The sequence below is a fragment of the Plectropomus leopardus genome, chromosome 15 (assembly GCF_026936395.1).
Source record: "Plectropomus leopardus strain MGB_pleo_1.0 chromosome 15, ASM2693639v1, whole genome shotgun sequence".
Classification (NCBI taxonomy): Eukaryota; Metazoa; Chordata; class Actinopteri; order Perciformes; family Serranidae; genus Plectropomus; species Plectropomus leopardus.
In genome coordinates, this window is record NC_142190.1 from 27,577,863 (window position 1) to 27,591,867 (window position 14,005).

Here is a 14,005-nt window from a genome sequence, read left to right on the forward strand (position 1 = left end):
AAGAGGCAGGTGGTAGTTATTTCAATCAGATTTTCAATCTAGTCAATTCAGGAGTCCTATAATTAGTAAGCTATGCTCTTTATAATAACTTTCGTGTTACAAAACATCACAATTAGCATGCGTTGGCTTAATTTTAGTGGTGGTATTCTGACACAGAACTGAGCTCAAGGTGCGGTCAGACACGACAGGCAATCTGGGTACTCACTGTGATGCTGGGGCCAAACCCAGAGCCAGGCTGAGGACTAGCAGCACTGATGTAGTTGCCCACAGCCGAATCCTGGCTGCTAGGTCCGTACAGGTCAGCCACGGGCCCTGGACTGTTAGCACCAGGGAAACCTCCGGGCCTTGACGGGTTGGTGCCTGCATACAAACACAGCAGGGAGCAGAGCAGCTCAGAAACACCCAATAATGATCAGGACGACTCTTAACTTGCTACAACTCAAAAGGAAAAAAGAACACATTACTGGATTCAGGTTTGTCTCTAAGGACTTGCTTATAGCTCATATTATACGTACAGCTTATGAATTTCAATTTCAAATTTAATGTGATTTCAAAAGCCCAAATTCAGGATGAATCCAGTATGATATTCTGCGTATAATCTACATGCTGTGTGTTTTATGCATAGGAGTATCATTCACTTTGTCGAATCATGCACAACACAAAACAAGCACACTGCTAGAAATATTTCCACCATGCTAATAAACTAGTAAGGTTGCAGTGTCAATGTTGCCATGCATAATGTGAAGGAGTACTTGTAAAACAACATTGGCTGTTGAATAAGAAGAGTAACACAGGTTTATTACATTACGGATTTTAGATTTGAACCCAGACATTTGGAATATGCCACTTTTTGCTTTCCTACATGACCTGTGATTCATAGATACCGGCTAAAAATATCCTCCATTATTTCCAGTCTGCTGTTGTAACTCCAGGCACAAGGCAAAAGAGGTATGTGAGACAAGAGAAGGAGGCATGAGGGGGAAATATAAAAGCTTGACCCGAGTTCATCCACAGGTCCAAACTCAGGGGGGATAAAAAAGAAATACTGTACATGACTTACCACCTTTGCCCCGTGAGTAAGAGCAACTCAGACTAATAAAATGTCTTTTGAAAATCCAAATGCCTACTAAAGGCCAACAACACGCAACACAAGGGGGGGAAAAAACAGTCGGGAGAAAGAAAAATGTAGTGATCTCTTAACAGCAATCTCCTCTCCTGTCAGCTCCACATAACCCTCCATCTCACCCTCATTCAAAGACAGACTGAGAGGAAAAAAACGGCATTAAAAAGAAAAATCTCCCAACCACGGAAAAATGCTCAATCTTGTGTATATATGAGCTCATGATGCCTAAGAGGAAGTCTGTGTACAAGTAAAAAAAAAAAAAAAAAAAAAAAAAGAGTAGTACATTCAATATGTTGACACTGTACAAACTGCATCATTGTCACCGTGTTTAACATATCACCGCTCCATCTATCAAAGCTGTATTAGACTAGTGAGGTCCATTACAAGCACCTGGAAACATCCTCTAGATATCCACTCTAGAAAAATGAAGCCATCTCACTAAAGACACATCTAGTGGAGTTGACACTGCTGTTAAACTATGAGGACTTTAAACAGTGAGCAGCTAGTGCTCTTATCTTGCCTGCACAGCCCCCAGTAGGCTGCCTTATTATATAATTAAGGATTTTTTTCCTATGAGTGGTGATTTTTATTAAGCATGTGGCTCACCTCTCTCCCTGAAAAACTGATTTTTTAAATGTAGGGGCTGCAGCAGTTCCTCATTTGACTTGGGGAGCAAAACTATCTCAAGTGCAACATGCAGTTGTGTCTTTAGGCCTCGGCGTGCGAGGCTTCAGCCCCAAATGTTTGCACAATAGCCCAGAAACTAAATATGTGGGCTATTTAAATATATTTCAAAAATTAAAATAGGTCTAACGATAAAGAAAACCCAACCTGGATCCAATGCACTCTAAAAATAAACTATTTGTTTTAACTTAAAAAAGTTAGTGTGGTGTATGGGCTGCCTTAAAAATTTAAGGCAGCCCATACACAAGCTTTATTAAGTTAAAAAATATTCCTTTTCACTGTGTTCACTGTGGCATTCCTTTCAAACGTGTACTTAAATATATGTACTTATTTCTTATATTTGCACCATTCTGCTAGCTAGTCTTATATATTTTTTTTATATTATATGTTGCATTTCATATAGTATACATTGCTTTTCTACTTTGTTACATTCGTCCTTATTGCATGCTTTATATCTGCACTCTTCTACATTTGTATTACAACTGTTACACTGCAGTTTACCACAGAATAAATTAGGTTATGTCTTATCTTAGTTACATTTAACCACCGTTAACATGAAAACATACATATAACTATTTTTCAAACTCTTGTCAATACATTTTTAACAAAAGCATTTTTACTTAAGTATTCTGTATTAAATTCTAATTACTAACAGCCTTTAATATTATGTCATCATGATTTATAATTAACCTGGAAAGTAACAAAGAACCATTTAAGGGTAAATAACATGTTAGAGTGAATAAAAAAAGAACTGAAATTGAGCTACATCAAAAAAATTAAAAATACAAAAAAAAATATTAAAAAAAACCCCAAAAACCCACAAACAACAACAAACAAAACCAAAAAATCGTTAAAATAAAAAGACCCCCCTGGACCCCCCCACTGAGGTCTGGGCTAAGCCTCCCAGTATCCTAAAATCCTAAAAACACCCCTGGCTATGCATGTGAGATTGTTGCTCAGAATAGAGTCTGATGTAAAAGGAATGATGGCGCTAAGTCTTCCTTGTTTTTGGAAACTAGTGGTGCAGATACATCTGACTGAAATGCCTGGAGAGATAATCATTTATTGCTCACAGTGACTTGAGTGTGTAATACATTCAAAGAAAAATGGGAATACCTGAGTGAATGTCTAACTTTATACAGAATACTGTGTACTGCCTTCCCTGTCTGTCTTCCAAGGTGTATTTGTTTCATTACTAATTTCACTTAAATGTAGTGCTGAAAGTACAGATGTAGGCACAAGAAAACCATTTATCAATGAGATTTCAAACCACATATATCCTAATCTCCCTTTCAGGTTTTGTGTGGCACAATCTTCATATGTAAGGACTAGTGGGGCTGCTCACCAAAGCATTTGCACAGTAATGACACTATAAATTAATTATGTGTAATATATGACCTACAGCTGGTAATCATCATCATAAAACACCTAATGTACACAAAAATCAATTATACTTCCTTAAAGTTATTCCTTTCTGCTCTTATCTTCTTTAAACAAACATCCAAATAAACATTGTGATTCCATTTACTGAAATGTGCTCTGTGATTTTCATATCACTTGCTCCAAATATAAAGTCTATTTCACAGACAACAAGCAGATAAATTGTGTCGACTTGCTCCGGATTTGAACGTGTCTGTCAGGTGAGGAAAAATCTGTGCTTCACCAACCAAGCAAAACAACCACACACCAATAGAGTCCAACAGAGTGACTTACAGTAGATAAAGAAATGAAGCTGATTTGTACTCTTTCTACCTTTATGTAGACTATAATGTGTAATAAATTAGCATGCTACAACTAAGCCTCAAAATCAACAGAGATAATGGCGCATAATCGGTATGTGTATTTGCATTGATATTAAGTAGTGGTAATCTTCACCCTGCCATGCAGCTGTGTATGATATAAATCACTTCATACAGCTTAACACATCCATAGGAAGTAAAGGATGTGGTGAACTTTGTCTTTAGTGCTATCACACCCACACAAATATTGTGGCAATGACGCTGAAACTGCAGCCCCAAAAAGACACTCTTCAGGAAATGACATCCTGTTTCTATACAACCTGTGTGTGGTCTTTGCCATTTGCTGAGCTCAAGTCTGTACAGACTGTCTGGAAATGCCAACATCTGCCCGGGGCAGATGGCCAACACTTTAACCATTAGGGGGGAGTTGGTCCCACACTCAAACACTCACTTTGTTGGTCCAAAAAGGTAAGAACAGCCTCTTTTGTTCTGAATATTTTTGCTACTGTGAAGTGAAGGTGGATATGTTTTTTTAAAGGCACATGACTGATAACATTCAAGACCGGCAGGAACCTAACCACTGTGTGTCAGTCAACACTAGCCCCTTTTACAGTGCCTCTTCAAGGCAGAAATTTTACACTGTTATGCCACCGCACTGTTTTGTATAAAAGGGACGATCGCTCAACGGGAGGCAGAGTTGTCTCGCCTTGAGGCTGGCATCGGAAGAACTAACAGCATTGAAACGATGTCTGTATAAACGAGACAGCCAGCAGACAGGATCGTGGGTGGCAGAGGTGTGACGTTTTTACGATGTGTGATGCATGCAACCAACCGCAGGAGATTTAAAGAGTAACTAAACCCCCCACTTTCCTCCTCCATGGAATGCGAAAAAAGTATCTAAAATTGGTAGGGCTGGGAGTGGAGGCTAAAACGCACCCAATCGTGCCACCTCTTGATCCACAGCACCTCCCTGCCCAAGCACACAGACGAAGTAGTTAGTTGGTGAGAGGAGAGTGACAGCACAACGACAGGAGGCTAGGTTGGTGATGAAATCAGGATCCTGTTACCAGGATCAGCCAATAGCAAAATTCAATTGCAATAGCCAGGTTTTAACCTTCAGAGGGGCTGTCACTATGAATATTTATAACACAATATGTAGAATTTTAACACTTTGCACTAAAATGTCAAGAGCTGGACATGAATCATTTAACATTACTAAATACCCATATATATTGCTTTTCAACTGAAAAAAAAGTTTTGGGAGTTCAGTTACTCTTAAAAAAGTAGCTGCTGGCTGTTAGCTGCTTACTCAAAGAAGAAGAACAGCGACTGAAAATGTCCCCAAATTTGGAAAATGAGGTCTGGGAGCTCCTTACCCTCTGCGGAGAGGACGAGATCAGCCGCCATATAACAGGGACAATAAACAATTGTAATTGCAATGTTGTTAATGTTTATAAAGCACTGCCGACGCATATGTTACATGTTACACTAAAGGCCAATGCTGTTGTGTCAAACAACATGCTTGTTACGCCTCTTTTGATTTCAAAATGCCTGCATGCACAATCACACACAAGAGTGGCATAATGTCCCCGCTGTTTGGTTCTGTATAAAAAAGCAAAGGCGGCATAGAAAAGGTACTTAGTAGCGGCCCTATAGCGTGATCTCTGTGTAAAAAGGGCTACTGTCTCCTACAATAACACACATAAGCAACATCACATGAAGGCACTCCACTGAACTGCACTCACAACTACTTGACATGAAAAAAAACAACATTATGAGCACATCATTATCGAAATAATATTTAAAAAAAACACATGCAAATACTGTACTAGTGAAAAAAGGCTGCTAATCTGCTCTCAAAGAAGTAGCAGGAATTTATAATACATTTTATGCATTGTTTGCGGGGTATTGAAATGTCAATGTGCAGTAAACTGGACTGAAATCTAATCCTTTGCTTTTCAAAGCTGTCATTGCATAAGGTAGTAGAGAGCACCAGAAGAAGCACACAATGTGAAAATGTGCTTGTGTTGCAAAGTAATGGCTGCATTATGCAAAAATGTTGTCTTCTAAGTGTTTTAACATCGTACAGCATTTCTACTGATTTGCTAGTCAGACTTTCACACACTAATAACACGAGCAATCATTCTTACACTTAAGGGCTCAGCTTAAAAAAAAATGACTCTCACTCCCACACTCAACTCGTTCCTTTGCTGCTCAAAATTCACATAAACTTGAGCTGTTAGAGAGGCCAGTGTACTCTCCGACATCATCAGTAGTTATTTTGTTCACATGCAAATGAGGGATTACATTCTGTGTGTGTCGGCCCCTTATGTGCAGGCAGGGGCTGGAACATAACTTCACAAAGAAACAGGATATCTACATTAAAAATTGAAAAAAAAGAAGGAAGGACATGCAATGCTATTTTGTCAGGAAGATGTAATTTTATATATATATATTTTTTTTTTGAGGGGGGGAGTTTTTTTTTCTTTCCTTAACAAAAGCAAGATAAATTGTATAGGATAAAATAAAAGATTAGATCAATTGCATGGAATAATGTCATGAGTCAAACTGAAAAGTCCAAAAAAGTGGATGACATAGATGCGCATATACAAACCTGGGTTCTTAAATTGATCCGGGCTGTGTAGGTGCTGGAGGGGGGAGTTGCAGGCGGAGGTGGCATGCTCACTGTGCAGCATCTGAGCCGCTTGGGGCCCCAGGGAGCCATAGTCAGCAAAGGAGCAGGGCCCCCTCTGGTCACTGGGCGCAGAGTAAAACCCATAATCGGGGAGGCCTGGGAGATACAGTATAGGGTGGGGAGGGGGAGGGGAGGGGACTCCATCATTGTGGAAAACAACTTTTTTCATTGTCATAGTCAATGTCCAGATTGTAAAAGCATAGCTTGCTGGTGTGTTACACCATCTTTTATTATTTTAGAATACAACCTTGAGTTTTGTCTGCTTGAATTGCCCCCCCCTGCCCTCCCTCCCCAGCAGCTCCTACCCTGTGGCCAGGCCCCCTTGGCATATGGTCCGTGTTTGATAGGCTCATATGTATTTTATACATTAGCTGGACAAATATGGATACATACTAACTCTCCCTGAATGGATACACTTGCTGCAAGATCTTCTCAATTATGCTGCATTCATATGGGATTAGGCAGACGGCAGACTGCAAACCATATATTATTTTAGTGGAAGAGAGGGACGGTAAAATTAGGGAAGGGCAATAGAAAGATAATAGAATTGGCAACATAAATTGTAGATGTGGATTACCGTTTAATAGTAAAAATATTTTTTAATTTTTGCAGTTTGCTATGATGCAATTAACAACTGGATGTTACATAGCACCTTCATTTAAAAAAATGGCCGATCTGGACAATTACAAGTATAATTTAATAAAATAATAAATTAGCAATTTATTAATTTAAAATATATGTTTCGTTTTACCGTCCTGCCTTTACATTAGATTGTTTTTTGTTTTTTTTTTCTGTGACATCCAGATGTCCGTGTGCCATCTGCCTGATCCAGTGTAAACACAGCATTACTCTAACACCTTGGCTTTACTCAAATGGACCAGTAACAATAAATACAAAATAAACAGTAAGGCCACAGCTTTGATATTTGGTATTTTGCATAATTGACCTCCGTCCTTCATGTTTTCTTGCAATCATTAAGGAGTGAGATAAAACTGAAGACTCATTAAAACACAGGTCAATACATTTTTCATTTCAAACTCTTCGTGGACACACCTGAAGGAAGCTTTTGTCATTTAAATGAAAAGAAACATTGTGTGCACCAATCAATAATTAATTTAAAGCTTTTTTTTTTTTAAACCAAAAGCAACAGATGATAAGGTTTTTTATGTGAATGAGATATAGACATTCATGTTTATTGATGATAGGCATTCTGAAGTGCACTAAGTACTCTGAGCACGTCTCCGATTGGCCTCTTCCAACGATTCTCTCTTTGACACAGATGGTGGATTATCAACAGTTTAGAAAATGTCTTTCAGCAATAAGTCGTGCTGGCATTTATTGCTTGTCCTCTTAATCTGAGACAAGCTGCTCATATAAAGAGCGCAATTAAAAGAAACTGCTCCTTCTCACACCTCTTTGATAACAGAGTTAATCTACTCAGGAGGGACTGAGATTGGTGACATCGGCTTTTCCATGCTGGGTTTCCCCTGCTGTGTGTTTGTTTTTTTATTTGGGTCCTGGAGCGAATAGCCATTCAAAGCCACTTCACCTCTTCCCATTCAGAGTGAGACAGTCCACTTCTGCCAAATGGAATGTAAGCACCAGCCATGTTTCTCTCCGCCAGTGCTTTTTAGCACTCTGATCTCACCACTTGTGGGCTGTCTGCCCACTCATCAAATTATAGGCTCCAAATACGGCAGGCTTCCCACGTACGTCACATAATGCCTGACACATTGAACAAAGCTCAAGAACCAATCATTCCATTTACTTCACTTAGACAAATGTCACAGAACATTGATTGGCCTTGCTAATGAGGAAAACTGGATCAATGGAATAATTATAACTGAAAAAAAAAAAACAAAACATTTGACAACAGCCCAAACCGTGTTATTGGGAATTCATAGAGAAGCCATTCCAAATATGTAACCAGTTTAGAACAGTGCAGAGACTACAACCACTCAGGCCGTACTTTCCATTTTTACAATACACTCACTATGCTTCATGACTAAAAATATTTGCAAAAGTTGCTTTTAAATAAAATTAGCCAAAGTCATCTTGGCAAAAGTGAAGCTGTGGGTTGATAAAAATGATTTTTTGGTCATGAAAAGAGATGCTGTGACTTTTAAAAATAATATTGATAATCATAATAATTCTTTTTATATTTATTATTATCATTTAATATTAGTTATAAATGAACAGCATCAAGCAGGGTTGACACTGTACGCTTTAAAGGCTTTCATTGGCCTTTCAGCTCAGCCAGAACCTGCAGCTTTTATACTCAGAGTGTACTTATCAATTGACCCATCACAAGGTGAGCGCCTACACTGAACATAAATACAGAACCCCTAATATCCATTGACACTTCTAAAGTTTAATTTTAGATGACCATACCCTCAACAATGTTTGCAAAAGGAGAGAAAGGCAGCATTAATTTTTGCAATTCTATTATGAAAGTAAAGCAGGGAGACAAAATGAAGCTGCAGATGTCTGGAAGATGCAGACAAAAGTGGTCTGTTCTGCAGCAAACTACAGTATTGGCTAAAACATGCAACATACTATACTGATATAGAAAACAAGCAAAGTTCAGTTTGTCTGGGATCTTTTGACAGCAGCAATATGGAGAATGAGGCCGCAGAACTGTTCAAAAAAGATCTGCTGCAAGAAAAGAGGACAACAGCTCTTGCAGAAATTTGGCCTGATTAAAAAAAAAAATAGTAGGCAGGACCACTTTGGGGCTATAATTGGAATCGGCACAGTGTTTGTCCAGATTTACAAAAATTTCAATTCTTTTTAAGTGTTTTTTCTAACCAATATTGACTTCCAAAGGACAATCACAGTGCTATCAACACTACAGAGAAGCCTGGAAGCATCCATTATCATTCTGATATAGCATGCTGCTCTTGAAAAACGGTAGCACGCAGAAAGCAGAGAGGGAGGAGAATGCCAGCTGAATTAGACGGCCAGTGGCAGATTTGTACCCACAGTCCACATCTAGTGAATTAAACTAACTTCCACATATCAGTAAACAGGTTTCAACTACAGATTTGCGAAAAAACTTGCCAGGATGCTGTGATCAAGTGACCAATGCAGCAGGGATGGTTATTATTCATATTTGAACCGATAATGCTACCAGTTCCAGTATGTGTGTCTTGTCTTGTCTGGCACTGGTTCTAGGCAATTACTAAAATAGTAAAATAAAACAGACTGGAAGCAAAAACTTAAAAGTCAACAGAGCGGCCGTAAAGGTGCTTCCACCTTCTGTCTGAAGTTGAACCTGGCAGCTCTGTGGTGTTGGGGCAGCACAGCCTCTTGATTAAACCCTGTGTTCTCACTCAGATGTGCTCACAATTGTGAGTGGGGTAGTACAGACAGCAACAAAGTCTGCATAGGGAGGCAGATGGAGTGGATGGCTAGATCAAACAAAAACAGGACTTTGACCCTGTAAATTGAATTTTGTGTCTCTTGTGAAACCAAAAGCCAACGCTAAGATATTTTAAGTTACGTACGTAAGTAACATCACATCACATCACATCACGTCATGCCTCATCACGTTATGTTAGTTCGTGATGTGACGACCCCCAGTCATGATTCTCTCTTTAACCTGACAAGCAAAGGCGCTATTTTTGTAAGATATCACATGAACCCATTATATGAGGATACATTACAATCTGCAGTTCTGGGTGTTGCTGAACACCAGAAAAATAAGTGCTGCATATTTTGTACAGTATTTCTTCTACTGAAGCGAAGTCAAGAGATATTCCTTTATAAATAAGCCAGGTAATGAAATCTGAGACTTTCTCCGACACTGCATGCCGTAGCATCGTGTGCAGGTGCGGCAGGTTGAGAAACTGACTTTGTGGTTTGGATAGAGGCAGCTGGATGAGAGTATGACGCAGACACTCGTGCACAAACATGCAGGCGCACATTCTCAAAGCCATATATTTTCATCAGTGGCTATCTGATCTGTTATGCAGGATGAGACTGGGCAGAGTGTGCCCACAGCTGCATTAGTATCACCGATCATATCACTGTGCCTCAGACCTTCCCACTATTAATATTCACACAATCTATCCAGAACAATGGGCCTTTCTTGGACTCCTTTTTTTTCCACTGGCCACTAATTGGATGTAATTACTCATCTACAAAACAAATGAGCGTGCTGAGGTTGCCTTGGAGACTAGATCAGGGGACCCAGCAGTGCGAATCGTTCGCAGGGCTTCATTTATACTGGTAATTATCTCTCCTACCCCCACCCTCTTTCCTTTCTGCCCTCAGTGACCAAAGCTGGCTGCGAGGCGACGGAGAGGGGAGTGTCTTGCAGTCATCTGTTACTGACATCATCGGGGTGGCTCTCTTTAAGTGGATAAATGCCCTGCTCTCGTTCCCACTTTGCCAGGTGACTGCCTTTAAGGAGGAATCACAAACCTTGAAAGTACTGCTGCTCTTTTTCTCGCGAGTTGAAAAATAAAACTAATCACGCTGATGATAAAATATAGCGTCACGCTCCCCGGGCCTGTTGGGACTTGAGAATGTGAAAAATATTTTCATAAGTTTGCCAGTGTTCTGCACCGAGTTATCCTCATTTTGAATCCCACAGAAACTCGACATATTAACTAACACATACACACTTTTAAAGGCACGATCTGTGATCGGAATGTTAACTAAACAGCAACTTCTACGGCATAATTAAAAACTCTGTTTGAATCTGCCACTCTGTAAAATTGATTAAAAGATATCGAAGTACAAGGACTTATACAAAAAAACCCCTTTATTTCACTGACTGACGAAATCATATAGGATTGATTTTAAACTTCTATTGGTTTGTAAAGCTCTTAATGATATGTCACCCTTATACATAACACACTGCCTGTCATGTTACACACCTAATTGTGCACTATGATTAGGGATGGGGATCAAAACCCATTTCTATTGAGGACCCAGGCTCCGCTTTTTTCAAAACCCGAAAATCAATAACGTTTCAGCTTATCAATACTGCTATAAAGTCCCATAGGTCAGTAAAATGACTATTGGGCAAAGGTAAACAAAACATCATCATGATGTATTGAAATGTAGCATCAAGAAAAATAAGATTTCGTTTTTGGCGAAAAACTTGACTAATACAGTTTATGGGATGATAAATATGTTTTCCCAGCAAGATAAAATGGATAGTAATGTCCTCTCATGAGCTCTAATCATCTTATAATACATAATTAAAACTACTGATGCAAAGATTTTCAAAGTAAATATTGAAATTATTATTTTTTAATTAAAATAAAATTATTGATTTCCTAATCACTAAAATCATGACTGAAAGTGACGGTAAACCAGCTTTGTTAAAAACATATTTTTGCCTCGTCTTTCCACCAAATAATGCAAAAGTAGCAAGAGAGGTATCAATAAGGGTTGGGAGTCTCGATAATGGCATCAATATCAATAAAAAAATTGACTATCCCTATCCCTAACTGGGATCTTCAGAATCTGGACTATTAACAGTCCCAAGGACTCACAAAAAGTGGCGGAAGCAGCCTTTAATATCTGTGCTCCCAAACTATGGAAATTAAAAAAAATACAATTCCTCTGCATATTTGACAGTCAGATTCTGTGAGCGTATTTAAGAAACGGCTCAAAACACACCTTTTTACATCACCAACCCTATTAAACTGGTTTACCACCTTAAAGCACTGTTCTTTTCAACTGTGACATGATGTCGATTCATGGTCATTTACTGATCTGTTGTCTCTGATATTAGATCTGTAATACTGTAGTGATTTTATATGTTCTATCTTACCTTCTGATTCTTATAATTTGTATACTTTATTGCTATTTTCTTATTTATGCCTTCATGTATCTCTTTTTATTTCTCTGTGAAGAAATTTGAGCTGCATTTCATGTATGAAAGGTGTTACATATATTAAATTTCATTATTTATGATTTACTTAATAATCTTTTCAATGCTGTTAAACATTGGCTAAAATCAGACAAAAATGCCTTTATTTCTCGTCCATACGTCAACTCTGAATATACATAAATATACCTGTTATTTCTACAGTCAACAAACAAGGAATCCTGGGAATTGGGGAGGATAAAAATCTATTAACATAAGTTATTTTCATTTCTGCAAGGAATAATTCTTCATGCAGTCGCTCCTCCCTTTCCCCTCGCGGCGCCACCAAGATTCCTCGGTGGCCATCAAACCACATCACTCTACAGAAGATGTCAATAAACCTGACATGCTGCTTCCCAAATTAGCTTTGAATTTTTTCGGCGCTACCATAATTAGCTTTTCCATTTTCACCAATGTCATTTAAAAATAGCGTGAAAGAAACTAACAGCTCTTTTGCTGTCTAGCCTTGCTTTCACTTTCCATTTGAAATAATCTTTTCTGAATGAATGGCTGAGTAATTAACAGCACTAGACACCCTTTTCAGAGAGCACAGACATTTCATAAATAATACATATTTAATGTCTTGTCATTTTGTGTTCAGAGAAGCTTGGCTAATTAATTTTAACAGATGATTTCTTCTTGCATTTACTCACCCATACTCAGGCCTCTGTTTTTTTTAACTTTTCATTTTATGCCTGCTTTTCCCTTTTCTCTCTGTTCTTTCCAGTAATGGACAAATTCAACAGAGCAACTGAATTATATTTACCTTCAACTGTGGTCGGGGAACGATTGTGGAAAGTGACACAGGAAGAGGACATGTGAACACTGGATCATGGGTGAAACAATGTGCAACAGTGTAGTAAATCAGACGCACACTAATTTGCAAATGATTTCAATGCAGATTGTAACCTGTGTGAGTTCTGGCCCAGTCGGGACTGAGAAAGGGCACTCAGTTATCGACAGTCGGCACAGATTATCCTATCGTGAGCAGGCTCAGAGCTGACAGCCATGGCCTTTTGGCTGAACACATTTTTTCAAACATGTCTGGTCGGGCTTATGTGGTCTAAATCTAGGACTCACTGTGACTGAAATCTGAGAGCAATACTGGCTACCTCTAATGAAAAAGGGCAGAGGTCTAGCTTTAAAAACTGTAAGGGACACATATGAAATCGAGGGTTTGGGGGTCCTTTCGCCAGAAAATTCTCAGCATCAAGCACTTCAAATCCTGCATTCTGGTGAATTTTTATGCACCAATTTGTGCCTTTTCTGCATCAGTTTAAGGTGTAAATTGCTTAAATTTTGTAAAAATAAAAGTCCTCTTCTTCTTTCATATTTTTCTTGAAGTGGGGGTTTGGGAGGAGGGTCCTCAGCCACAAAATTTTGAGTATTAAACACTTAATTTCCTTGATTCTGGTGAATTGCCTTTTCCACGTGTAAATGTCTTTAATTATGTCAAAATAAAAGTGCTCTTTTACTTCTGTTTTGGTTAGGGGGGACACATGCACAAGTTCTAAATATTGAGGTAGATGTGTCCCCTGTGTCTCCCCTGAAGTCTGAACCTATATGTCTAATGGTCATTAGATACAGAGGAATTATGGTTTTAAGCAATGCTCACTCAAATACTGACATCTGAAAGTGATACAGGCTATATCTAAAAGAAAGGAAATAAGTTTTCTTTCAAAATTGCAGGGGACACAAAATTTGAGCAACAGACTTAATTTCCTGCATTCTGGTGAATTTTTAGGCACCGATTTGTGCCTTTTCCGCATTAGAATTTCTTAGAATAAATGTCCTCTGCTACTTTCTTGTTTTTATTGGAAGGAGGAATGCAAAAGTTCTAAATGTTGAGGGGAACATATGTCCTGTACCCCCTGAAAATC

The 14,005-nt window shown here is 38.7% G+C and overlaps 1 protein-coding gene across 11 annotated transcripts in view; it reads right to left on the reverse strand.

Moving 5' to 3' along the window:
- Positions 1-14,005, reverse strand: part of LOC121952124 (RNA-binding protein Musashi homolog 2) — a 338,550-nt gene that overhangs the window by 14,022 nt on the left and 310,523 nt on the right. For 7 of the 11 annotated variants that reach the window (XM_088088718.1, XM_088088717.1, XM_042498626.2 and 4 more), the window contains 2 exons: positions 6,161-6,337; positions 206-360 (listed from right to left, as the gene is read on the reverse strand). In XM_088088718.1, coding sequence (XP_087944844.1) covers positions 206-360; positions 6,161-6,337 — 332 coding nt within the window. The remainder of the gene's footprint in view (positions 1-205; positions 361-6,160; positions 6,338-14,005) is intronic. The other 4 variants (XM_088088720.1, XM_088088719.1, XM_042498631.2 and 1 more) reach the window with 1 other exon arrangement.